The sequence below is a fragment of the Rhagoletis pomonella genome, unplaced genomic scaffold (genome assembly GCF_013731165.1).
Source record: "Rhagoletis pomonella isolate Grant_MI unplaced genomic scaffold, Rhpom_1.0 Rhpom_scaffold_02097, whole genome shotgun sequence".
In the NCBI taxonomy this organism is placed as follows: Eukaryota; Metazoa; Arthropoda; class Insecta; order Diptera; family Tephritidae; genus Rhagoletis; species Rhagoletis pomonella.
The window spans coordinates 1-27,866 of record NW_023460651.1 but is presented as its reverse complement, the minus strand read 5'-3'; the positions used below and the strand labels follow the sequence as shown (position 1 = coordinate 27,866).

The 27,866-nt window shown below is 37.9% G+C and overlaps 3 protein-coding genes and 1 pseudogene across 8 annotated transcripts; 2 read left to right on the top strand and 2 right to left on the bottom strand.

Annotated features, from left to right (window-relative positions):
- Positions 1-681: 681 nt before the first annotated feature.
- On the top strand, positions 682-7,931 carry LOC118753085 (mitochondrial Rho GTPase). 6 transcript variants are annotated; one of them, XM_036487940.1, is made up of 9 exons: positions 682-722; positions 1,716-1,806; positions 1,866-2,107; positions 2,196-2,407; positions 2,470-2,622; positions 2,699-3,550; positions 3,616-3,965; positions 5,068-5,130; positions 6,658-7,931. In XM_036487940.1, the coding sequence occupies exons 3-9, from the start codon at positions 1,909-1,911 to the stop codon at positions 6,794-6,796; spliced, it is 1,968 nt and encodes a 655-aa protein (XP_036343833.1). In that variant the 5' UTR covers positions 682-722; positions 1,716-1,806; positions 1,866-1,908; the 3' UTR covers positions 6,797-7,931. The 6 variants fall into 6 exon arrangements, with proteins under 6 accessions (XP_036343833.1, XP_036343836.1, XP_036343837.1 ...); XM_036487943.1 differs by having other exon boundaries at positions 1,716-2,107; positions 5,068-5,106; XM_036487942.1 differs by lacking the exon at positions 1,716-1,806 and having other exon boundaries at positions 705-722.
- A 164-nt stretch (positions 7,932-8,095) lies between these two features.
- Positions 8,096-9,591, bottom strand: LOC118753086 (putative serine/threonine-protein kinase STE20-like). Its single transcript, XM_036487945.1, has 4 exons — positions 9,193-9,591; positions 8,688-9,125; positions 8,396-8,635; positions 8,096-8,335 (listed from the first exon to the last, which is right to left on the bottom strand). Exons 1-4 carry the CDS (start codon positions 9,506-9,508, stop codon positions 8,262-8,264), a joined length of 1,068 nt encoding a protein of 355 aa, XP_036343838.1. The 5' UTR covers positions 9,509-9,591; the 3' UTR covers positions 8,096-8,261.
- Positions 9,592-9,671: 80 nt separating this feature from the next.
- On the top strand, positions 9,672-12,651 carry LOC118753087 (annotated as a pseudogene).
- A 2,561-nt stretch (positions 12,652-15,212) lies between these two features.
- On the bottom strand, positions 15,213-27,860 carry LOC118753084. The gene is made up of 10 exons (XM_036487938.1): positions 27,846-27,860; positions 18,264-19,486; positions 17,836-18,198; positions 17,566-17,776; positions 17,335-17,504; positions 17,124-17,264; positions 16,849-17,016; positions 16,543-16,775; positions 16,344-16,478; positions 15,213-16,275 (listed from the first exon to the last, which is right to left on the bottom strand). The coding sequence occupies exons 2-10, from the start codon at positions 19,446-19,448 to the stop codon at positions 15,936-15,938; spliced, it is 2,946 nt and encodes a 981-aa protein (XP_036343831.1). The 5' UTR covers positions 19,449-19,486; positions 27,846-27,860; the 3' UTR covers positions 15,213-15,935.
- Positions 27,861-27,866: the final 6 nt, after the last annotated feature.

Below are 27,866 nucleotides of genomic sequence, written 5' to 3'. Positions count from 1 at the left end.
AGTCAGCTCATTCAACTAACTCATTTGACTCTTTGTATGTTACACTCATTCGTATCGTAGACTCGTTTTGAGGCATAGATGCGGTAAAGCGGCCGTTGAGATAAAACAAAACTTTAAAGTGGGCGTGGTCAGCTCCTTTCTACTGATTTGAAAGGTGTAATTTTTTTTGTGTGCAAATTAATAGGGCGGTGCTAGGGGGAGGGTAAAGGTGGAATTTTCAATATTTTCAAAAGCTTATATTTCGAAACCTATTGTACCGAATTTCAAAATGTGGATATGGTTGGAAAGGCAATTGATTTGATATGCACATCTTTATATATCTTACATACATACATATTTCGAGAAAAACTAAAAAAAAAACGAAATTATAAGAATTTGTGAGATTTGACATAACACCCGCAATACAAAATACATGTGGTTGTTGTTGTTGTATTCTTGCCACCACCTTGTATAAATTCGCCTCGTGCAAAAACAAAATGCAAGACTTTGCCATGCTAAACACTGTGGCGAAGCGAGAGAGTTATATGGACAAATATGAGCCACTATGATTCAATTGATTCATGTGAGCCCTACGGCATCAACTGAGTTACTGAGTTACTTTTTTTTTGGACAGGGAGTCTGAGTACCGATTCACTTATAGGAATCAACTCAATAACTCAACTCTCAGTTGAGTTACCCACCTCTATCTGGCAGACGACGGATTTTCATCTTGTGTAGGAGAGGTTTGTTTGCAATATTTTTTATTTGTCGGGTTTATGTAATTATTTTTTTCGCGACAAATATATTTGGTTATGCCGTGGAATATTTTGTGCATATTTTCAAATAAATATATTCGAAGTACTATCATCGAAGGACTTGTTAAAGATGGAAACATGTGACCAATTTGATTAACACCGACTTGCGAAAATGCTAGTCGGTATTGAAATTGGGACTTGGGGGAAATGTGCCTTGTTGATGGTGGTTGCGATTTTGTGGCGTTATGTTTGTAGATACATATGTACATGTACAGGGGCCAATGCATAGGGAAAAGTAAACAGCCAAGCGGTGCAAAAAGCCTCCTGCGAAGAAATTTTATTTAATTCTGTGACAAATCAAATTGACGTCTGGCGTCTACGCTTATCTTTTTTCCTCAAAGCCACTGGCCCCCTACAGTGCCTGGATAGCAGTTTTGGAGTCGAATTTTAATACGTGCAGATTACCATATCGTATTAAACGAGAGATATATTGCAGCAAATTACATATCATTTTTCTTCATTTATTGATTTTGCCCGGTGCAGTAAATGCTCATTGTAAAATATATTTGAAAAAATTGTGATTGTTAATCACTATTATCCATGTAAATGCAAACCGGATTACATTGCTTTGATAGTTAAAAGCGGTCAGTGAACTAAAAACCTACTAGAGTGTAATAAAACAAGAACACAAAAGCAGCAATGTACCATTGAGCAATAAACTGTGCGAATTGCTATAATTAACCAAAATCAGGTATCTGTGTTCAGCTTGTGGTATAAGGAAAGTTTTTGATAAAAAGACGAAAATCTTTACATGGTTTGAAGTTAATTACGTACATATCGCACACCTTTATCACTTCAGTTCTAGGTGTGCGATATGTAGCTATGTATGTATTTAGGTAGTTTTGCAAAATTTCTACGTTTTAGGTGACTTTTTTTTAGGTTTAACATGCAATCATCTTGCGCTTTTTGTTTTATTTCCAGTGAGCTTTGCTCTAGTTCAGCATAGATGAGCGGTCTACAAGGCGCTGTTTATATTTTGGGATTCGTATTCGCTATATTTATCGAAAATTGAGTAATCGTAAACACTATATCTACAACCCTAGTAAAATCAAAAATTGCTTTCAAAACCAGATCCTTTTCCTGCCATTGAATTTAAGGTATCAAAACTCCAAATATGGTTCAATACAGTGTTGCTCAGCGAAAAAATGTGCGCATATTGTTAGTTGGCGATCCGGGAGTGGGTAAAACCTCACTCATACTCTCGCTTGTGAGCGAAGAATTTCCCGAGGATGTTCCCCCAAAAGCTGAAGAGATAACAATACCCGCTAATGTAACACCCGAACAGGTGCCAACAAACATTGTCGACTACTCAAGTGAGTTATAAAACATATTTACGTATAAACTATTATTTATAAAATAATTTTTTTTTGTGTTTTGTACATACGTATTTTCATTTACCAGGCACAGAACAAACTGATGAAACACTGAACGAAGAGATTCTCAAGGCGCATGTTGTATGCATTGTATATAGCGTGGAAGATGACGATTCGCTAGATCGTATAACTTCGCATTGGCTGCCTTTGGTTCGTAATGCAATTGGGCCAGACCAGCAGCGTAAGCCCATTGTGTTGGTAGGCAACAAAGTCGATCTGATAGAATACTCAACCATTGATGTGAGTTTCTTTATCATGCAATAAAAAATGAAAGCAATACAATGTTTAAATTAAATTTTTAGAGTGTATTGACAATAATGGAAGACTTTCCAGAAGTAGAGAGCTGTGTAGAATGCTCCGCCAAAACGCTACACAACATTTCCGAAATGTTCTACTATGCACAAAAGGCTGTTTTACATCCGACATCGCCGCTGTACATAATGGAGGAGCAAGATGTAAGTACAACTTCGGATTAAGGACTAGAAGGCATGTACTAATAATGATAATAAATCCAAATTTGTTCTATTGCAGCTCACTCCAGCATGCAAAAAATCACTTGTTCGCATATTCAAGATTTGCGACATCGATGGTGATAATTTGCTGAACGACTACGAATTGAATCTTTTTCAACGTCGCTGTTTCAACACTCCCCTACAACCACAAATACTGGACGAAGTGAAAGCTGTTATACAGAAGAATATTCCAGACGGTATCATCCATGATGCTGTTACATTAAAGGGTTTTCTCTTCCTGCATTGCTTGTTTATACAGCGTGGACGCAATGAAACAACTTGGGCAGTGTTGCGCCGTTTCGGCTACAACGAACAATTGGAAATGTGTAAGGATTATTTGCGTCCCACGTTGAAGATACCACCCGGCAGCAGCACAGAACTATCACATCGCGGCCAACAGTTCCTCATAGCCCTGTTCGAACGATACGACAAAGATGGCGATGGCGCACTATCCCCGGAGGAGCACAAAATGATTTTTAGCACTTGTCCATCGGCGCCCTGGTCTTATTCGACAGATATACGTAAGTCGTGCCCGACCAACGATCAAGGTTGGGTTACGCTACACGGCTGGCTATGTCGCTGGACGCTAATGGCGCTTATCGATGTTTCAAAAACATTGGAGTACTTAGCATATTTGGGTTTCAATGTACACGAGAACGATAGTCAATTGGCGGCGATACATGTGACCCGCGAACGACGCATTGACTTGGCAAAACGACAGAGTAGTCGTTCGGTTTACATGTGTCATGTAATTGGACCGAAAGGCGCGGGTAAAACTGGCTTGTGCCGTGGATTTCTGGTGGATGACATGAAGAGTCTGATTGGGAAGGAATTCAAAACTAATGTAGTGCATTGCGTTAACACAGTGCAGGTAAACTGTATTCTTATAATATTGTACTCTGGGCAAACCTACAATACAATGAAATTTCTTTGCAGGTTTATGGTCAAGAGAAGCATCTTATTTTGCGTGATATCGATGTCAAGCACGCCTTAGACCCACTGCAACCACAAGAGGTGAACTGTGATGTTGCCTGTCTTGTTTACGATTCATCAAATCCGCGTTCATTCGAATACATTGCACGCATTTACATCAAATATTATGCAGAGAGTAAAATACCAGTGATGATTGTAGGCACCAAAGGTGATTTAGATGAACGGCGACAAGATTATTTGCTACAACCAGCAGAGTTTTGTACTAAATACAAACTATTGCCACCACACCTGTTCAGCTTGAAGAGCAATAAAAAGGAGGTCTACACCAAATTGGCAACCATGGCGGCTTTTCCGTGAGTAGCGAATAGAAAATAGATAAGAAATAGATATTAATACATTTACCATAACACATATAGTAAATATGCCCAACATTTTACACACATGCAAACGAATTGGGTAAAGGCGAATTTCTTATCGATACATTTGGTACATATTTGTGATATAGCAAATGTGTTAGGTTGGTTATGCCTATATCCGTGGTCATAAGCAATAACCGGCTAAGTCGAAAAACTTGAATTCGAAAAAAAAACGTTTTGATTATAATATTATCTTTATAGAGAATAGTAGTTGTAGAATACGATAGCATATATAACTGAATTATTTCTTTTGACGACGTAGGCGGTTATTGCTTATGACCATAGATATGCAGTATACTTACATTTGTGTGGTGCAGTTAGCGTAGTTGTACCTTTGTACTTGCTCAAATATGGTGACACCCTTCACCTCATACACGCCTTAGATCATCACTGAATGTCTCTATCTAAAAAATTTTCTTTTGTATGATCCCTTTGTTTTGCTTAGCTGCAGCTAGTAGCTAGTAGTTTTTAACACACCTCATAATTGAGTGTTAGCGAACCATTATTCATATTTCTGTTAGTATGGAGGGTTCATTTTCTTTTAAGTGGCATCTAGATGCCATATAACGTCATAAGAGCCTTGAAAATACACACCCTTTTAAATGGGACTGAATCGGCTATAAGACCAGCATTTATTTTGTTAATTGAGGTTCACTCTTTTATACATATCTATTTAGTATAGCTTCTTTTACAAAACTTAAATCGATATTCACGTATTTAAATACATACTATATGTCTTAACAAATATTTTAATACTTATAAAATCGCAAAGAAAACTAAGAAATTAAAAACAAAACGAACCTAATTATGCTATTTTCCCTTTATCTTCTAACTGCTGCATCAACTAACAAATTTTACACCAAATAAAAAAATACGTTATCGCGCGTGTTTGAACTACTTCTCTACTCACCTGACTTTGGTTGGCTGCGTTTTGGCTGATGATTGTTGCACAAAAAAACAAAAATAATAATAATAATAATAACCAAAAACAATCTAAATTAACTAAATCCAACAATTTTTTGCGCGCAATGATTTGCAGGCGTTTTCAGGCCGCATGGATACTCTTTTACAAGCACAGGTTGGTACAGCTGTGGGAATCAGCGTAAGTGTGAAACTTCTTAATGCCATTTAAAACAGCCGAACGAGCAACTAATATCGTACTATCCATACGTTGTTTTTTTTTTCTCTTTTTTTCGAGCAAATATTTTGTAAAAAAGCAATACACCATAGTTATAACATACATAGCGTACTGCAAAAAAATTAAATCAGCAACATAACGTAGATACCTTTTTATAACTCATTTGCTAGTAGAAAATATTTATTTTTTTTTTTTAATATCAAATCATTTTTCAGTTTAAAAAATTTAGTACTGATAAAAAATTGGGTTTCCGATATTATTTTATAACACATTTGCTAGATGAAAATATTTTTTTGGACTTTAATTAAACTTTATTTAAAAGAATTTGGTTATGGTAAAATTTGGTTTTTGGATTTTTTGTATATACTTATGTACATACATTAGGGTTGGGAGTTCTATATGCAAATAATCCGGATATTCGAATATCTGATTAAAAAACCAGAATAACCGGATAACAAAAGGAACGGATATTAAGCAGATTTCCGAATTTTATCCGTGTATAGAAATATCCGAACAGATATGCGAATATACGTATAGTCCCAGCCCTAATTTACATACTATTTACTTATATACATACACATACATACATATATTTTTAACTCATCCCCCAAAGAAAATGTGGAACGCTTCCAATTGGAAGTAATGTAGAAACATTCCTCCTCGTTGCATATGGAAACAAAGCAGAAGTTTTGAGTCGAGAGGTGTAAACACTTCCCCACTTAACAAGGAAAGCTTGATGTGTACTAAAGAACGTTTTTGCATTCCATAGACAGTTAGGAGGAAAGTTTTCCTCTAATGACATCGTTTGATAAAAACGAAATTAACTGTTTAACGAAAGGGAATGTTTCCATGCTTTTTTTTTAGAATCTGTACAGCATGCATGGAGGAATGACTCCCTTTCCTAGAGGGTTGTTTGCATATACTGTATGAAAATGTGTAGTGTGTTGTGTTGCATTAAAATATTGTTCACACAGAATACCCGTACTTGGCACCTAAAACTATTTTACGTTGTATTGTTTCTTTACGGAAATTATTTGGTATTTGTGCACTTCATTCATCCATCCAAATGCGCACCCAGTCATACAAAGGAAGAGTTTATAAACAATTGCATTTAGTTTTTGGCACAATTCAATTTTTTTAGTACTGTCGCCTGGGGGTTTCGTTTAGGAAACTTTTAAACTTTGTATGTTCTCCGCTAGTAATCAAGTCGAAAACTGAATGCATTTATTTAAAAACTTTCTCCTTCACACCTCACGATTTTCTTGGTGTCCGTTGTGACATTTCCTGTTCTCCTTTATTTTATTTAACAATTTTATCCGTAATACATACACATAAGCATACTTAAGTTCTTACGCTTCTTCGCTTTAATTGTAGTATTTGAAATCTTATTTGCATGTTGAATATCAACTTTCCATTGCGATTCAGTTAAGCTAATAATTTTTCCATATTTTTCTTGGCGCTCGGGTCAACATTCCACCTACCACAAACCAGTCATCTGCGACAGTTTGGCTTAATGACTGAGGATGCAACACTTTGGTGGAAAGCTGGATTGGGTGTCGCTGCGGCTACAGTGCTGGGCTTTGTTGTACTCAAAGCGCTGCACAGTGCCGGCTCACATGTACGTTACTAAAACTAATGAAGATCAATCGGAGGGACAAACCGCAGTGGCGGGACTTAACTTGACACACACACGGGCGTGTAAGCAGCGATTGAAGAATGCGCATCAATTCCAGTGGATATTTGCAAAAAAAATATGATATACCGTTAAGATTCTACGAAAATTTCGCGCAATTCTTTAAAACCTACTGCTTATAAAACCTCTTTTTATTTTTCAACTCAACTTACGGAAGTCATACTATGTGGTTAAAATTATTGAATTAAAAAAAAAATGCGTTTCAAATCAAATTTAATTGAAGTTTAAAAAATTACTGCTTCGCTATTATGCGAGTATAAGCATACTTAAAAGAATTTTGGATTTTTTTTTGGGCAAAAGAAATTTGTTAAAAATTGTGTTTGAGTTCAAGAAAAAAATGGTCAAATGAAAATTACGTAAATGAGAGTAGGCATATTTCGTAAAACGTTTTTTGTTTGTAAATATATTCTTACTAACCCACATAAAATTTATTTCAAGCGCTCAATACACATTTATTTAGCGCAAATTTCGTACATACATAAATGCAGCGATTTAATATATGTACATATATCTATATCTGACCTTAATACATTACATCCTTTTAATATTATGTCTACATACATACCAGCATACATATTTTTTTACATAAATAGTAATAAAATTATTTTAGCATTGGAGTAAATGACGAAAGCAACAATTTGAAAATCAATCGTATAGCAATACCATTTAGCATATAATCAATAATATACACACCAAACTACATACATACATACATTTACATATAAACATAGTAATCACATGAATAGCTACAATATTTTTGTATATCATAAGAAAGGTGATGCGGAATAATCAATTCAGATAAAATATATGTACCGGAAGAGAACCTTTCGATATAAGACCAGTTGGGGGACAGTATACACATGTGGACATTTTTACTCTAAGTACTCTTATAGATTTGTATGTGTTTTATTATATTTTGAATAAAAAGCATATACAAATATAATTACATATACATATGTACATACATGTATACTAATTTAATTTAAAACGAAGTTTATAACAAATTGGCTTCATGAGTTTAAGAAATTCAATCTTCCACATAATAAAGTATGATAGGAAAGCATCAAAATAAGTTTTATTTTCATTGCAAGCGTAATGCACTCAAGGCAGGAAAGGTGTTACGTTTCTACTTGCGAGGCAACAAATTCTTCTTCGCTTTATTGAAATCAATACTTTTATTTCTGCATCGTCTTTTTACCAAATTTAAAAACGTTTTATTTGATAGTCTATGGTATTCTCTCTTAGAGGTGTTGCGTAAGTACATAAAATTAAATTTATTATGAAACTAAAAAAATGCAATTTATGTATATTGTATAACTACTAATAATTGTGCACATATGTACGTACATGCGCTTATAAACACTCACGACAAGATGTCTCGAATAAACTGAAACCAGTTAATTTAAAAGTCCCAGTCCCAATCATTACTGTTTACATTCATTTCGCTCAAATCGCTGGACAGACCCAGACTCTCGTCTAGAAACAACAAAATAAACAATTTCTAACAAATGAGAAAACAAAATTCAAGAGCCATACCACGCAATTGCGAATAGTCTTTCGTCTCTAAGCCAAAACGTTGTAACTGGTCCAATATGCTTGTGTGCCGGCATTGTTTAAAGAAGGAATGGTTGAGCAGCTGCAGTGCTGACCAACGGCTGGACGGTCTTTTTTCCATACAAATTTCTGTCATCTGATGGAACTCATCAGAGAAAACTCGTTGGCAGTAGATTTGCTGTGCTTGCCTTATTGAGTCTGAATCCGTGCTAGCAACTATTTCTGTAAGAAACGTTTGAACAAAAAAAAGTGAAAATATTTATGCAACACTTACCAATCATCTCTTCACTTGCCGGACATGTCGAGCGATCCAATAATGTTGGCACATTACCACGCACTTTTTCGGTGAACATAAATGTCGGTTGAGCATCGGCGAAAGGCTCTACTCCATTCGCCAGTTCGCAGCATGTTATACCAACTGAATAAATATCAGATTTCTCCGTGTAGCCGATTATATTCTGTTCCAGCACTTCTGGTGCTAACCAATTAAGACTACGTGCACTGCATGGAGCCAGCTTATGTAATGCGCCGATACGTTCACCATGCGCTACAATGCTGGTGCACTCACGAAAGCCACACAACACAGCTTTCGTTTGATTAAGCAATATATGGCTCGCTCGAATGGAGCGATGAATGTAACCACGTCGATGCAGATACTCGAGACCAGTGAGAACATCACGCATTATAAGAGCAACAAATATTTCGGGAAATCCTGGTGTGACATTCAAAATTAAAATATGAAATAATAATGTATTATTAAATTATCATCATTCCCTCACCTGCACGAAAGCAGTTGGCGATTGTGTCCTTACAGCTACCAAAGCACATTAATGGCGCTACCTGGAAGAGTTCGTTTCCATATACAAACGATGTATGGAAAGTATGTATGTTGGGATGATGGAACTGACGCATGATAAGTAGTTCATCGCCAGCCAGGATGCTTTCTTCTTTGCTGGCCTTATCCATGCGATACTTTTTTACGGCGATATGCTGCCCGTTGGGCAAGTATTGGGCCAAGTAAACTGTGCCAATGCCATTGAAGGCGCGTGACAGTTCCACTTTCAAATCGTAATCCTTTGGATTGCAACCAAACATTTTATTATGGAGTTTATCAAATTTTCCACCAATTAAGTAATTTTTAGTTGTTTTTGTTTTTGTTAGTCGTCCAGTAATTTTTTTTGTTTTTATGCTTCTTCTTCTTGGGTCTACATCTACAGCCCGGCTCGTATTCTGAGCACCGTGAATATTCGCATTCCCAGAAGAAGCATCTGAATAGCAAAAGTTGTTTTATTTTTACACCAGATTAAATATTTTTGTCGATTCATTGATTTGTGGCTATTAGGCGCCTAGAAAACAGGGTTCTGTTGCATTCCTGTTATACGATGGCTGATGCTTGGGATGAAATAAAAGCAGTAAAGACCAAACGTAATACACTGCGAGAAAAGTTGGAGAAACGGAAGAAAGAGCGTGCCGGTTTGCTGTCTTCGTCGCCAAATAACGTTGTTGATACAGCCAAGGATTCACCGAATCCACCATTAGAATTAGGTATGTTTCAAACAGTAGCGTGCCATTCATAGCTTAACAAAGTTGTTTACCTGTAACCATTGTTCGCCAGAGACGGATGCCGAAGCAGAGAAAGCGGTTTTGCAGGCACTCTCCTCCAGCACACTTGTGCTTCCAATAATATCTACACAATTGTTGGAAAAAGTGGCTACATTTTTGGATAAAGCACCTGCACAGCAAGTAATTAATTACACCCTAAACAAATTAGCCGAGCAAGGAGCAGTCAATATCAAAAGTGTTACCATCGGAAAGGATGTGGGCTGCGAAGTGATTTCTGTAGAAACTAACATCGTGTTAGGTCTATATAAAGAACTGATTAATGACAGTTATGTGGGTATCAAGGAAGAGCTGAAACGCAAATGTAGGTACATATTTATAGAATTTGTATACGTTTTTCGATAGCTACTGAAATCACAAACGTTCTAGACGAAACGGATGATGCAGAGAATGAGGACTGTAATCTTAATAAGATGGTGAAGGCGGAAGCTAATGCAGCAGCAAATGCGCGAAAAGAGACGACTATCGGCGGTTCGGATGCATCTGATGATATAATGGTCTGCGAACTAAGCATCTCTATTTATATATATACATATATTAACTAATTTCTATACACTGACACCTTAGTCCCTCCTCTCGATGCCATCAACGCGCGAGAAGCAAAGCAAACAAGTTGGCGAGGAAATACTCGAATTATTAACCAAGCCCACTGCCAAGGAACGCTCTGTTGCAGAAAAATTCAAATCACATGGTGGGGCGCAGGTTATGGAATTTTGTCCACATGGCACAAAAGTGGAGTGCCTTAAAGCGCAACAAGCCACTGCGGAAATGGCAGCCAAAAAAAAAGCGGGACCACAAATTAGAGAATGCCAGGAAAGCGATTCTCGATTTGGAAGGAATCCAAAAAAATAACGAGGAAACAACAAATATGGACGATGCAAATGCAACATCGGATAGTAATGGCAACACCAGCGCGAAGGAAGAGAAAAACGATGCCAAGGCTGCAGAATCGGATGCGGAAGATGGCGAAATTGTATCGGATAACTTAAAGGACGGCGAAGTTGATTCGGAACAATCGTCGGATGAACTTTTAGAGACATTAGATACTTGCACAAAATTGCATTTTAAGAAAATCATCCAATCGCACACCGACGAATCACTCGGCGACTGCAGTTTTTTAAATACGTGTTTTCACATGGCGACATGCAAGTATGGGCACTGTTTGAGAATTAAGTCAAATTAAACGAATGCATTTTTGTCGGTTTTTGTAGGTACGTGCATTACGAAGTCGACACGATACCGAATATAAACACTAACAAGCCAGTCGATGTTAAGACTAAACTTTGCATCAAACGAAGCATTGATCCCAGCGTAACACTCTATCCCCCGCAGTGGATACAATGTGATTTGCGTTATCTAGACATGACAGTACTCGGCAAATTCGCCGTTGTTATGGCCGATCCACCGTGGGATATACACATGGAATTGCCTTATGGTGAGTTAAGGAAATTTAAATTTCCAAAATGTTTGCCCTACGTATTTGATAAATTAATATGTTTGATTAAAGGCACAATGTCCGATGATGAGATGCGGCAGTTAGGCGTACCAGCGTTGCAAGATGATGGACTTATTTTCTTGTGGGTAACTGGTCGCGCTATGGAATTAGGACGGGAGTGCCTAAAGCTCTGGGGGTAGGTAATATTTATTTTACTGTGAATATGTTATTTACATATATTTGCTCTCCATTTCCCTATGAAACAAAGTTATGAACGCGTTGACGAGCTCATTTGGGTAAAAACAAATCAATTGCAACGCATCATACGCACAGGTCGTACAGGCCATTGGTTGAATCATGGCAAGGAACATTGTCTGGTTGGCATGAAAGGTAATCCGAAAAATCTCAATCGCGGTCTCGATTGCGATGTTATTGTTGCAGAAGTGCGCGCCACCTCACATAAACCCGATGAAATATACGGCATCATTGAACGTCTTAGTCCAGGCACACGTAAAATAGAACTTTTTGGCCGACCACACAACGTGCAACCGAATTGGATTACTTTGGGCAATCAATTGGACGGTATACGCTTGGTAGATCCAGAGTTAATAACACAGTTCCAGAAGCGATATCCCGATGGAAATTGTATGTCACCAGCGGCAGCTGCTGGAGCGGCTGGCTCAACAACTAATCCGGCAAGTACCCCCAAGAAGTAAAGAGCAATAAATAAACACAAACCCAGTAAAAAAAAAAACAGAAAAATAAAATAAAATAGTGGTATGTACTATAATTTAGAGCAGCAAAACATCATTAAACTACAATGGTCAATTGAAATATTTGTTTAAGTTATATACCTCATACCCCTTATTTTAACAATTTTTTTATATATACTTTGTTTATGTATAAAAATTGTAGGGCATAAATTTTAGTGCATACGTTCACGTGTAAATGCTTAAGTTTAACTGGAATTCAGCGAATAAAAATGCTAAAAAGTAAGTGAAATAATCGCGTAAGACATTGGCAAATGGTGGTAATGCCGTGAATATAGGACACAAGATACGAGTTTTATTTTGAAGAAAAAGTACTTGCTGAAGGCCTATCAATTTGCTTGATATAATACTTAACCGTTTAGCGCCTGAAGTCAAACACCGGTTATTGCCCGCACCCTGGTTAGACAAACTTTGAAGCCATTTCAACAATATTAGAGTGGACTCTCTGCCCATGTACACATTCGCATTCACAAAACTATTCGTATCATTTGATGCGAATGCGAATGTCGATTGCGAATGTGCAAAATGATGTGAATATTCGCAACATCCCTGATATTTACATATAAAGGTATGTACATACATTTACGCATTTTTTTCTTAATAAAACGAAACACATAATTGTATTTAAAATGTATCATTTATTTCAATTAAATATTATGTATTTTCCATTTTAATTGCTTATTCAATTTTAATATTAATGTTTAACAATTTTCATTATTTATATAATTGTTGTTGCTTGTGTATACATACATAAATTAATCATAAAATTGGAAAAGCAAAGCGTGGGTTAAATTTGGAAAATTATACTATGCGTGTATTTGCATTAAATCATTAGCTTATTTACAAATTTACAGGCGGCCGCTGTGGTGGAGTGGTAAGCAGTGCGCGCTTCCACTCCGCATCGCCTGGGTTTAACCCCTGGTCAAACAACGCAAAACAATGTAGAATAAAGATTTTTTCTTAACAGCGGTCGCCCCTCGGCAGGCAATGGCAAACCTCCAAGTTTATAAAAATACAATCGCCGTTCGGAGTCGGCGTAAAATTGTAGATCCCTCCCCTTTGTGTGAGACAACATCAAAAGGCGCACGCCACAAATCGAAGGAGAAGCTCGGCCAAACACTAACATATATGTAAGCGCCAATCTATTAATATTATTATTATTTACAAATTCAAGATTTTCGGGTTTTACTTGTGAATAATTGCATTTTTTTTATCTTGCAACACTTCCAAATCTTTATAATTAACAAAAAAAAACACATCAGCATTTATGTTTGTATGAATGTAATACTGTCAAACCCTCGGACATTTTTTTTTTTTAATTTTATTTTTTTGGTGGTTGGACTGCAAAAGCATCTATGTATCTACGCTTTAATTTCGGACAAAATATTTTTGTTTACTAAAAATTATGCAATTTTTTAAATTTACATATGCATGCATGCCAAGACACTTAAAATATGCAAAGTTAAAACCCTACATCAATATGGATTTTTCTTATCTAACCTAAGATTATTTTTTACTCCATTGTTTTAAACTAAAATTATAAAAAAGCAAATGGACGCACAATTGCGAAAATATTTTGGCTGTATAGGTGAGACTCCAATCATTTACACTGAATTTGGAAACGGTATCGTTACTCTCGAAGTGCAAAAAAGGGTGCAACTCGTGAAAAGTTTTAATTCTCCTTGCCAGTTTCCGACCAAAGGCAAGCCTCCCGAGTGTATTTCTGCTCACTTCTCATTCAAATACAATCGCGGTTCAGAGCTTGCGTTCCAGTTCCTATTAAAGCCTCAGCCTTCTTATGTTTGCCATCGTCGATATCAATCATAATTTGAAACTCTGGCTTTTGTGATTTCCTAGACAAGTCAGCTTTTCGTACAGAATTGGATAGTTTGCTGTGATAGTCCAAGGTTAATTTCCAACATTTAAATGGCGCGAAAAATACAATAGGGGTATTCTCGAAGTCTCGCAAAGCCCTTGCACGGTGCACGGATTTCACGCTATGCAAAGCTGTCCCCTACCCTTATTGTTGCTGCCAATTTTACTGTATTGTAAAATGGACATTTCGGTTCTAGTTTTTTTTTTTTAAATATATTTTAAGGATGTTTTATTAAATTAAAAATAGCTTTTGGTTCTGAAAGAATATAGAGCCCAAATAGCGGCATTCGTGATCGAGTGATTACTCGTTTCGAATAGAACAAAATTGCAGCTGCAGAGAACCCCATTACAATTTAAATTGACGAAGAGCACTCACTATCGAATGCCGTTATCTGAAAATCAAAAATCGTTTCAATTACTTTCGATATCAAACGCCTTAATTTAGGTCCAGTATTTTAACGAAATTATTTTACAAGTGAACATGGTAACGACAAACCTTAATTCATAAAGGCCTTAACCAACACTTTTTTTCGAAACTGCGTTTTTTACCGGTTTTGGTGGGATATATAAAAATAGACCTTTCCAATCAATCAATATCATTATGGTGTTGATAAAAAATGATATCGCTGGTAAAGTTACGACAACGTCTTTGTCGAAAACAATAATAGAGCTGATTATTTTTATTAAGATAATATTGCTACCTTTAAATCTTTGCTTAAACAACAGTTTAATAGACATCCTTTCATTATATTATTGGTTGGAGAATTTTCAAACAAAGACATTATCCCAATTGACATTTTGTAAACATTATCTGTTTATTGATTTCATTTAATATTAAACTTTGCAAACGTTTTTATATATAAAATATAAAATAATTAAAATTATGTATAATAGTATGATTGAAATTTAAAAATAGAATAAAACTGACTGATTTTACACAGTTATTTTATCGACATTAAAGGAATTCTTAATTTTGTCCGATTTATTTTTTATACATAATTGAATTGGTTCTTTTTCTACAACAAGCGTTTGTGTGTATTTGTAGTTTTCAATAAAATTTCTGTTTATTTAAAACCTTTTTTCTAAGGCTGGTTATTTACCTTTAGTTTAAATTCAAAACTCTTATGTTAAAATAATAAACTAAAGTGAATTTTTCGCAATTAGTGTCAAAATTACAAAAAAAAAGACTTATGCTAGCACGGACATTAATGTCTCGAGTGAGTGCTTTGCGTTTGCGTTGGTATACTATAAAATCGTGCGGTGAAGGAATTAAGAAATTTCAGTTAGCAGGCGCATTTATCTGACTTAAAGCCTTACTTAAAATACATACAACATATGTAATAGTATGTGCAAAAAAAATCTAGATTAAATTAATGCCAAATAACTTAATATTTACAAAAATTTCGTTTTAAATTTGGAAGCAATCTATGTGATGCACGATCAAATTCATTAAAGAAATTTATGCTCAGATAATTAAGGCTAAAATGCATAAAATCAATATCTTTCTGCCACCAGCAGCAGATAAATTTCTGCACATACTTTTATACCGCGGCGCGCAACAAGCAGCCGGCTTGCCTTTTTTGAGACAGATATTATTTTCGCCTTGAGTACGTTAACAAATAAACTCAACATGCTCATCATAATTTTTAAATCTAGTTTTATTTGAAGTTCTCAATTGTGTTAATTTTTTTAAATTTAAACTACGAATTAATTTTGTTTGTTTTTTTTTGCATTAATAACTGATTTATTCTGTGTTAGTGTAGGTTTTTTTTTCCGTTTGCATTGATGTGAAAAATTAAACATATGCCGCGCTGCTTTAATATCAATTGGATTGAATCTTTGCACCACCACCGTCATCTCCTCCGCCACCACCACCACCACCACTATCACCATCAACAGCCGATGCACCACTTTGTTCCGCACGCTGTCGGCGCTCCTCCTCTTCCTGTTCTTGCTTGATTTGTGCAGGCAACTTGACTTTCATCTGCACCTTGAGCACTTCACGCAGCTCTTGTAATTCTTGTTGTCCTTGTATGAGACGCTTGACACCACGCGGCAGACCGCGACACGATGACAAATTTATTGAACTCATATGCGCACAATTTGCAAGAATCTCTTTAACTGCCTCATCTGAAACCGATGAACCACAGAGATTCAAATGGCTGAAAATAAAATAAATCTATTAGTATCTTTAATCTGTATTACCTACATTGCTTAGCATTGAACCTACGCTAGAGGCGACTCGCTGCCCTTTTCCGCCAATGCACGTAATGCGTTATCCAATGGCTGTTGCACATTCGCCCAGGCCAAGTCCAACTCGATGAGACTATGCGCCCACTTTGAAGCTATAAGCTCGAGACCGGAGCTTAAAAAATTAACACACATAAATATGATATTATCAAGAGGCAAACTTTTTTCGCAATGCTTACCCAACATCACGCGTCACTGAGCAGAAGGACAAAAATAAATGCTTGATATCCCACGCAGGTAAACGTATGAGACTTTCGTGTGTGAGTCGCGCACAACCGCGCACATCCAATAGTTTCAATTTTGAGCTGGTTTTCAATATGCGCTGCAAATGGTCATCGCCTAAGATGCGACTTTCCTCAGATAAAGCTGCCACGGAAAGCTCCTCGAGATCGGGGAAACCAGGCGAATCCATCTAATGCACCCAAGTGAGAAATTAATATATACATATATAAAAAACAATACATTTATTACACGCTTGTGCTTACCGTTTCCTGCAAAGTTGCATTGCTCCATAATACATGTGAATTGGTCACACGCAGTACCTTCAACTTAGGACAACCGTGCTGGAGCTTCTCGATGTGAATGATACTATGTGAAATTGCTTGCGTAGTCACATTGGAGAGATCTAAATTCACCAAGTTCGGACAATCGCTCTGAAAAATTAATAATTATAAATATATAAGAATAAAATTTAATTTAAATATGATACATCTTGTGTCATAAAAAGTTTTTCTATAAAGATTCTCAGCTTTGTGCTTACCGCTAATGTCTTGATTACATGGGGAATTCCGGCCAGCCGATTATGTGCCAAATACAGATGCGTTAAGCGACCGTTCATTGTTTTCAATGCACTGCACAGCGATTGTGGGCCAACTGCACTCTTGCTTGCATTAATTTCCACCTATATTGTAATGAGAATATACGATCAATGTTTGCTGCCAAAAGTTGAATTAACAGCATTTTAAACTTACATTGATGGAGCTCAAATCAATTCGCTCTAGCTTTTGCATGTTTTCAGTTAGATATGCCAAATGATCTGACGTTAAACCTTTCCAGCCAGACAATGTAATGCTGGTTAGGTTGGGACATCCAACTGTTAACTTATTTAAAAAACAATTTATATCTGACATTTTCCAATTAGCTAAGAAAGAGGAATAATCATAATTTTAATAATATCTTTTTACATACTTTGGAATACTTACCAACATTTAATTCCGTACATTCGCTGCAACGGTTGTCTACGAACCATTTCAGCTTGAGCTCTGTGCGATACTTGTCCTTTATCCATGTGGATAAGTCCATGCTCTTCCACAATGACGGTGTTAAAGAAACATTTCGCCACAGTGTACAAACGCGTCCAAGCCGACAAAGAGTTGGCAAGCTGCCCTCACGGTCGATTAGAATTGCGAAAATCTACATAACAATAATTACCTTTCACATAAACGTTCATAAATTCTCTTTTAAATCCATACCTTATATAATATTTCCTGTGGTATTCGAGCGCCCCAGTCGCCCTGTTCGATGGATGCGCGGTGTTTCTCACCTTGTTCTTCCACGCTAGTAAATGAAACTTTCTTCTGTCGTTCTCCATTACCGCCTCTATTCTTTCCACGCTTTCCCGGTGTTACCTCATATTCACTCTCGTCGCTATCAACCTTTGCCTTTGACTTCGATTTACGTGAACGTTTACGCGTTTGCTTCGGTGCATTTGTTGCTGATGTTGCAGTCGACTTGCCAGTAATGGGCGGTGTGGGCGCACCTGCGGATGCCACCAAATTTCCTGACGAATCTGATTTCTTTATACACAATTTAATACCAGTTTTATTGTCGCTTATCTAAAATTAAATAGCTTAAATGATTTCCAAATTTTTTAAATTACCTACAATAAGTTCAATAATACCTCGCTTTCGTATATCGGCACGGTTGACTTCTGTTTGCGTTGCCTTGGGGTGCGCGTAGTTTTCTCCTTTAACTTTTTATTCATTGCTGACATTTGCGGTTTCCCACTTGACTTGGGCATAGTGCCGTTGGCAACAACATTAATGGGTTGTACCACGCGTTTACCAACAACGTTACTACTGTCACCGCCACTAGCCGCACTACCCGATGCAGCCCTCTTGGATGCTGCCTTCGACGGTGTTGATCCAGTGCTGGTAGCAGCGCTAGTGACTTTATCTGCAGTTGCAGTTGCAGCTATATCTGGTGCTTCTGGTGGTGTTGTTGGGGTTAGCGCTGTGGTTCCCGTGGCCGAAACTGAGGCAGTCATCGGAGATAGCTGAGAATCCGATGCTGGTGATGATGATGAAGTGGCCGTATTAGCGTCGTCCGTTTGTGTTTCTGACTTGGGTGGTGACAAAATTGTGTCTGGAATGGCAGCGCTAATACCAGCAGCGGCAACAACCACCGAAGCCGCTACACCCATGGCCGCAACGATCGATGCATTTGTTGCTTTTTTTGTTGTTTGTTGATTGGGTGGGGGAGTTTGGGACTGTGTTGAAGGGGAAATACTGTTGACAGCATCATCGTCGCCAATGGATACAATATCTTTCTGGCTTCCGTCGTCTTCGTCGGCATCCAGCGAATCGTCTACCGATACTAACGTATTTAAAACTTTAGAATTGCCACCTCTATTTGACACTATGGCAGCAGCGCCGTCTTTATCAGTATTCTTGGTGTTATCTTCGGTAAGGTTTTTATTTAGATTAGCTGTTTGTGGTGCTTTAACTGTTGTGGGAAATGATTTAGAGCTTTTATCATTCTCATCGTTAATCCCGGTATCAGCATTAACATTTAACGCTTTAGGTAAAGCAACTTCTGATTTAGGGGAAGAATCCAAGACACCTTCGCTCTTCTTCATTGTTTTTATATTGCTTCCGGCTATTGGGTTTTGCTGTAGTTTTTTGGTGTTTCCGGCTGTAGGTACGGTTTCAATATTTGCGGATCTTTTATTTTGATCTTTGCTGCCAGTTTCTGTGAAATTAATTTCGGAAACTTCTATTGAACGTGTTGACGTTGCTGGTGCATTTGATATTCCTGTATGTTCGTCACACTTTGACGACTTCACCGCCCTTCTTTCAATTTCCATTTTAGTTACTTTTACTGGGAAAGTACAAAGTAGTTTATCTAAAAGCGAAAAAAATAAGTTTTTATGATTTTTTTTTTTTTCAAAAATACATAGTTAGCAATATGCATAAAACCTTCGCAAATGCTTTTTCTTTAAATTTCAGACCTTTTACTCGATCTGTTCAAATAAATTTAAGTGAAAGGTACGAAATTTTAAGCAAAGGCACTTGCTTTGTTTTTATGCATACGACCCAGTGTCGACAACAAAAATAGCATCCCAAAAATTTTCCAGTTTTGAATATGTTTTCTTTTGTTTGTTCATTAGCATATTAAGTGATGTGCGATCAAATGGATGTGTGGACGAGTTTGAACACTTACTTTCCCCATTTAATTTTATTTGAATTTATTGTTTGTACGAAATTTAAAAAAATACAAGTAATTTTTAAACAAAAAACAAAACAGACTTGGTCATATATATTCCGACGAATCGATAACCTCCTCCTTTTTTGGAATCTGTTAAAAACTTGACAAATTTTCATCAAAATACCTTGTAATTGGAATTCTAAAAAAAATTTAATTAGCCCTTAAATTTTAGTATAAAAAACAAGTTTGACGCGGCTAAAAAGATCCGTTGATTTTTTACAAAAATAGATTTTGTTCATGAGTTATGTATGTACATATTGACAAAAAAACTTAAGTCTATCTTTCACGGACATACAAAATAGCATATGTCGACAAAACATATTTTACCGTCAAAAATAAAAATGTTGCAATTCGAAAGAAGTGTTAAATTATTTTATCGCTATTCGCAACCGTTAAAAATGTTTATATATGCAACAACTGCCAACAACAACAACAACGGAGACGCTGTAAAATTTGGGTGCCGCGGGAGTAAACTAATTAGCCAAGATTATCACCCTGTCAATGGCCACTCTCATCATTCCAGATATCTGGAAGAAGGGGACAGTGGTCCCACTGCTCAAACCGGAGAAACCAGCCAACAAAGGAGAGTCTTTTTGCCCAGTAACACTCCTTCCCCTGGTAGCGAAAACAATAGATGCCTTGCTATTTCCGTATTTTGCGAACCACCTGACCCCGGCAAAGCATCACCATGGTTTCCGTAAAGTGCAGAGTACAACAACAGCACTTAACGCTATAAAAACTCAGATAACACGTGGCCTAAACCACGACCACCCCTGTGAGAGAACTATCCTAGTAGCGTTGGATCTATCAAAAAGGCGTTTGATACAGTCAGCCACTCCACGCTGCTCGAAGACACTCGTCAGTAATGTTTAGAGACAAATCTAGCAAACCAAGAAAAATAAAACAGGTGGTCCCACAGGGTGGTGTCCTTTCCCCATTACTTTTTAACCATTATATTTTTAAGCTCTCTCAACCACCCGAGGGAGTCTCGATTGTCTCTTACGCTGACGATTGTTTGATCATGGCGTCTGGGAATGGATTTGATGACTTATGCGCGAAAGTAAATGGGTATCTCTCCGAGCTTTCTCGCTTCTTGACTGAAGGAGCCTAACCCTCTGGCCTACAAAATCCTCTGCGACCTTGTTCACCACCTGGACGACAGAGGTCAGACTACCGCTGGGCATTCACGTCGATGACACACCAATTCCGACGGTGAATAACCCCAAAATACTTGGGAGTAACCTTCGACATTCTGCTCTCCTTCTCTGCGCATGCAAACGCAATCGTCAATCAAGTACAAAGCCGCAACAAGGTCCTCAAGTCCTAGCCCGCAGTACTTGGGACAAAGTCAAAGAAACGTTGCTGGCAATATACAAGGCAATTGGCCAGCCGGTTTTAAATTAGGCAGCGCCAGTGTGGTGGAACTAGTAGGGCGCAGTAGATAAAGCTGTTGCCGACCCAAAACACTGCACTTCGGACAGCGGCTGGATGTAAAGGATCACAACACGATGCTCTACAAGCAATTCCTAGTAGGGAGCCACAGGCATGAACACCCGAACAGACACTTGCTTGCTCATTAAATTCTAATAAAAAAAATGCAAGTTCGGAGTTAGTAAAAAATCGCATTGATTTTTGAGAAATTTTTCTGGAAGGTGTTTTGCATTTTTTCCATATCGTCGCTGGAATAATGAAATAGTGTAACATGAAAAGTATTGTTTTGAGAAAAAACGAATTGGAAGTTTTTATAAACCATTACAAACCATACAAATACAATTTCGTTTTTCGGGAATAAATTAGTGAGCCATTTTTCTAATAGATTAAAGGATTGTCTATCCAATGGTGCAATTATCGAATAATAGTGTATGTGGCATTTACACTGTTTCTTTATTCGAGCGACGATATAAAGTATTTTCGAAAAAAATTTTTTGTATGGTGTGCGTAAAAAAATTGCAAAAATTAAAAGTTGACAAAGTTTAAGAATTAAATTTTTATGTTTTTTATTGTAGGATGAACCATATTTTTATACAAAATTGGCGAAAAATATTGGAATAAAAATTGTTGCATATATTGTAAAAAATTTGCTGTGCCAATACTTTGTTGTATTTGTATATAAATACCTAATACGAACGAGCTCGCATTTTTATATAAAAAATCTATGTTTTCAAATAATTTTAAAGTATGTACATAGATGGATTATGTTTATCTCACTACATATTTGTTTACATTCAAAGGCGTGAGGAACTGCCGGCTTCTCACCTGCTTATGTTTTGCTTATCGGTTTCACGTTATGTTGCTGTGGTACTGCTTTCTTATTTATTCACTGTTTACATCTTCTCATTCGTAACAATTATATCTTTTTAATTCTCTTTACCAAGTCCATGAATAATTAACTATATCATCTACTGTGAAACTTTAGTCCGAATAAATATATGTTGCGATTTCATACCACTAAACGTCTTGCAAATTATGTTGAAATAATTTTTCTACAATTTTCTTGTTTATTTTTGTTGCGTTCTTTCTATTCAGATTTTTATTCAAGTTTTTGGCGCCCTCCACTACCATTATATTTTCTCTCTCTTCGGTCTCTTTCTCAAATTTCCCATATCGCACTTTCACTCTCGCACTTATGCTACTTATGCGATATATGTCTACGTTCGCTAAATAAGCAAAATTTACATTTACACAAGCGAGATGCAACCATTCACTCTACCGCGTATGCGGTTCGCGTAGTTCGGGAAAATTTTCCAATTGTTTTTTTTTTATACCTCTAATTTTTCAATATCAAAATTTTACATATTAGAAGTACATTTAAAGCTTGTTCAATACGAATTTAACTTTAGATACACTTAATACTTGTCGTTCGAATGCACTTTATCCTATTATCAAGGTATGAGAAAAAACACAAATTTTCACTGCAACGACGTAAAATCGCTGTGTAGTGGACGAAGAACGACATAAAATAAAGTTCACGATGCTATTGTGGCGAATACTGCGGTGTCAGAAGTGGGATTGTTAAATAAATCCCGAAGGATAAACTACTGAAAATGGCAAAAATTCAGGATCTAAAGATTGAGGAACTCAAGCAGGAGTTGGAGAAACGAAATTTAGCAACCTCCGGAAGAAAAGTGGAATTATTATCCCGTTTGCGGGAGGCTATGGAAGCTGAAGGCATCGACGTGGACAAATACGACTTCCAGGGTAAATCCGACGATGCATCCGCAAAGGATGAACAGAAGGATGAGGCTGCTTGTTCGTCGAAGGATGTGCAGCAGACATCAGCGAAGCTTGAAGAGCAGGGAAAGGCTCCTTGTGCGTCAACGGCTATAGACATGAACATGTTGTTGGGTGCCATATCACAGATTTCATCCCAGCTGCAAGTGCAGGAAACACGCATGTCCTCGCAGCTGGAAGCACAGAAAACGTACATGTCATCGCAGCTAGATGAAAAGATTACTCAGCTACAAGAGAATTTATTTAAAGATAACGCGGAACTCAGAGAGAGACAGGATAAAATCGAGGAACGACAAGATAAAATCGAAGAGCTAATTCAGGAGAAAGTCGAGGCTAAGGTAGAAGAGTTGGAAGGTCGCCTCCGAGATATGCAGTTGAATCGCCCACCTTCTTCGACCAGCGCGCCCAAGGTAAAGACTCCATCCTTTGACGGCACGATTCCTTTCCAAGTCTTTAAGCTCCAGTTTGAGAAGACAGCCACAGCAAATCACTGGAGCATGGAGGATAAATCCGCTGCACTGTTCGTTGCATTAAAAGGACCTGCAGCGGAAATCTTGCAGACTATTCCTGATTGTGAAAGGAACAGTTACGATGCGTTAATGGGTGCAGTGGAAAGACGTTATGGTAGCGAACACAGGAGACAGATTTACCAGATGGAGCTGGAAAATCGCTGCCAGAAATCCAATGAGACTCTACAGGAATTCGCCTCCGAGGTTGAAAGGTTGGCTCATTTGGCAATTGGAGATGCATCTGGTGAGCACCTCGAAAGAGTAAAAATCCAGAGGTTCATCAACGGAATGCGGGACGTGTATACCAAGCGCGAGACGTATGCAAATCCAAAGCCAACATTTGCTGAAACGGTCTCGTATGCTCAGACACGTGAAACGGCAGCGCTCCTAAGTAGACCAGCCTACAAAGCCCATCGAGTAGAAGTGGAAACACCTGACGTGATGAACGAGATCCTGAAAACACTCAAGTCGATGGCAGGGAAGAATACTCCTGGTGCAACCGAGAGGAAGGATGGTGCTAGAAAATGTTTTAGCTGCGGAAAACCAGGCCACTTCGCACGCGAATGTATGACGGGTTCCAACAGGTCAAACAGTTCAGCAGTACGTAAACGCAGGGCTGAGGGAGACGAATCCAACTCAAATCAGTCGTTAAACTAAAACGTGCCAGCAGGAAGGGCCGCGTGCTGGCTCCAGAAGTTGAAGGGCCCATAATCTCCGTCTCACAAATTGGCCGGAATGCGAGCAACCTCACTATTGGTGGATGTGTGAATGGGCAGGAGCGAGTGCTGACAGTGGATACTGGAGCGTCACATTCCATTATTCGACCTGATGTGACTACTTTTTATGTGAAGCCACTACCTGGAGCAAAGCTGCAGACTGCAACTGGTGAGCGAACCCAAGTGTTAGGAGAAGTACTATGCGAGGTAATAATCGACGGGTTGGCCTCGTACACGAAGTTTATTGTCGCAGACATTGTGGATGAAGTCATCATCGGCGTGGATTTCCTACTTGGGCAAGGCATGAAGATTGACCTCCAGGGAATGATCCTAACCTATGGCGACAGGAAAGTGCCACTTAGGGTTGGTTACGACAACCAGTGCTTCAGCAGACGGTTGGTCTTAGAGGAAGTGCCGAAGATTCCACCAGAAAAGGAAGTGGTTAGTTGGGAAGAGGTTTACAGTGATGGAGACGAAATGGTTTCGTCAGGAGAAGGAAGTGGTTCACCGATACAGGAAAAGCGTGACGGTTCCGCCAGCTCAGTGAACAAGAGGTCGCAACAAGGAAGTGGTCATGGCGAGCCAGGCAGTGTTTCCGGAAGGAGGAAAGCCACTGAATCACGTTGCAATGGTGATACGCCGGTGGCCGGAAATGGAAGCGGCTGTGGAAACAGTAGCCGCGCTTTGAAGTGTCCCAGAAAAGGTGGCCGGCAAAGGCGAGCAGTTAAGTCGGAAGCCAAGGATGAGGTTATACATGTCCGGTCAATGAGGTTGACGCCGGCGAAAGAGCGAGATGCGGAAACACTGGGCAAGTTTCAGCGTGAGGAACCGGATTTAGCAAGATGTGCTAAAGGCAGTGCAGCACGAAGGCAGGAGCCTCGGTGTCATGGACAGAGGATGCAGCATAGATCTGGCGAAAAGGGTGCCCACGAGAAGAGACATGGTCTGGTCACCACCAGTGGCCGGCAGAAGCACGATCATGTGAGATGGTGCACTCCCGGAGATAAGCCGGAAGCAATGTCCAGTAACGCATTGCGGTTGTACATGTCACAGAAGAAGAAAAGCTTCACCTTTAAGCAAAGACGTGACCGGAAAGATTCGAAGATTGACAAGCGGCTGAAGGACGCAGTGCATCGAATCCAGACAATGGGGAGACCGAGGACCAAGATGAAAGTGGTCCACTTGGAAAGACTTGCAGCGGTTGGAGCAGCAAGTGTGTCTGATCGGGACGATCAGACTTAGGTGGAGGGCAGTGTGGCGAATACTGCGGCAACACAAAGCGAACAACGAGAAATAGGCAGAATGTTCGAGGAATGACGTAGAATGTTCCACAAAGAGAAACGTCAAGTTGGATGAACACTGCGAACAGCGAGAGAAAGAGAATGAGCGATAAACTTCAGAACGTTCTAGAGTTGCCATAAGTGTGAGCGCAGGTATATAAGAGCCACGACACAGCGGAGTTGGGACAGTTACAAGTCAGCAAGCTACAAGTAAAGTGAGCGGAGAATTGAGTTGCGAATAAGCAAGCTATAAGTTTAATTGTGTTAACAAGTAGTAAAGCGTTGTTATTGCTTTAACAAGTATTGTAAAGTGTTTTTACTGTATTAGCAAGTATTGTAAATTGTTTGTTGTACAATAAAGTTAATTGTACTACAATTTGGTCATCGTTAGCATTTATTTAACAATCCAGCGATACGAGCCCGAGTATATTTGGGTAATCCCTCAAGGTTTCGAGGATAATCGTAACACTATGTTTTCTCTTTACTGAGTCATATGGTTGCATTTAGTTGGAGTAGTACTTTTCCCATTTTTAATAGGAATATTTCAAAAAACGCTCCTGGTAAAGTACTTCCAAATAGTTTTAATTTAAAAGTATTTAAAATTTGTGAAGTGCTCTTTTGCTTAGTTGAATCTTTTACTAATACGGAATCATCCGTCTTATAAGGATTTTTTTTTATGAAACAAGGTTGGGTTTTCATAAACAGAATTTATTAAATTACTGTCATAATTTAGGAAATACGTAGAAAGGAGTTTTTACTGATGAAGGTTTCTCTTTTGAAGCGCGGCCGAAAGCTGCCCTCTCAGGAAGGAGTTAACTACGAATGACTTAAAAACTGGGCGGCCCTCTCTACTCCCATTATATCAATGCGACAATCCCTACTGTACAATTTCCTTGTTATACATTTTATGTGAGCTTTTGTAAAACTTTTGTCAGATGAAATAAATAACATATCAAACCCTAAGACGTTAGCATGATTTGTTCAAAAAAATTCTATGCCGTTTGAATACTTGATGCTGTTCGGACTGATGTCAACAAATTAACCGAAATATTCTCCCGGATTATCAGCCAAAAATTTAGTCGGGCTCTTTTGAATCCCAGCAGACCAACTTAACACTGCAGTACTAATGTTATTTTTTATATGTAAATAATAATTCTTAGGGCAATTGGCTAACAGGTTGCAACTGCGATTGCGCCCAAACTAAAAAGTCTGCCAACTGTCGCTCCTCTATGTACGTGCACACCATGCAGAATTGTGTTAGGCGAAATTCTGCCAGTTCCGATGGTGTAATTTTATTTGAAATAAATTTTGAACCGTTTGTTTATATTTTTGGGCATAATATAACCTTAAAGGAGAGCCGACCTGAGTTGTCAATTACACCTTGTTTAATACACCATGATTACAACTCAACTCAACTATTTTTTCGTTTATGATTCACAACAAATTTTAGTTGTCTTTGTTAACTTAATGACAACCTGAAAATAGTTTTAGCTGCTAATTTCGAGATGACCACACCGAAATAGCAGTTATAACTTCTACCACCTTGTCCTAATAAGGTCAGAAAATGGAATCCGTAAGCGGATGAAATTTCACGCTTACTGTTTCTAACCAGAAACTTGTATATTATTCCTTTAAAATTATTTTACTCTTAAAGATAATGGTTAACTATTGATCTACAACATACTGCGCCATGTTTTATTTTATTTGGGATTTCCGAAAACCAACTACGTAAAATTCTTGCCTACTTTGGGTAGTAGCTCTTATGCTTTATAGTCTGTAAAGATTTATATTGCATTTGATTAAATAAATAAATTTAAATAAATATGTGTTACTACTGCAACACATGAAATGATCACTACGGCATAGAATTTTTTTTTGTTTTAAAGTAATCAATTTCGCAGTATTATATAATTCAATACTATTTGAAATTGCGCCTCAGTAACCCACTTGTTCCAAATTGTAGATTTTAGTATTTTTTTGTTTCTTTTAACAATTTTATATTTATTTCACCTCTGTTTGACAGCCTATCTTCTCACAGGATTCGTTTCTTGCCATTTTGCAACGTCCAATGCAAATGCAGACGTAAACAAGTGTTGTGTAAAAGAGATAGCAAGTGTATACAATTGCTTGTTACACACGCACACTCCCCCACGCACTCTTTTGTATGCTCAAGTGCTTTATCGCAATTATCCGACATCTTCACTTTTTATGGCAATATATAAATTTTAGTTTTGCAACCATTTCCTTCACTATGGCTTACCATTTTCTGATGATTTTCCAA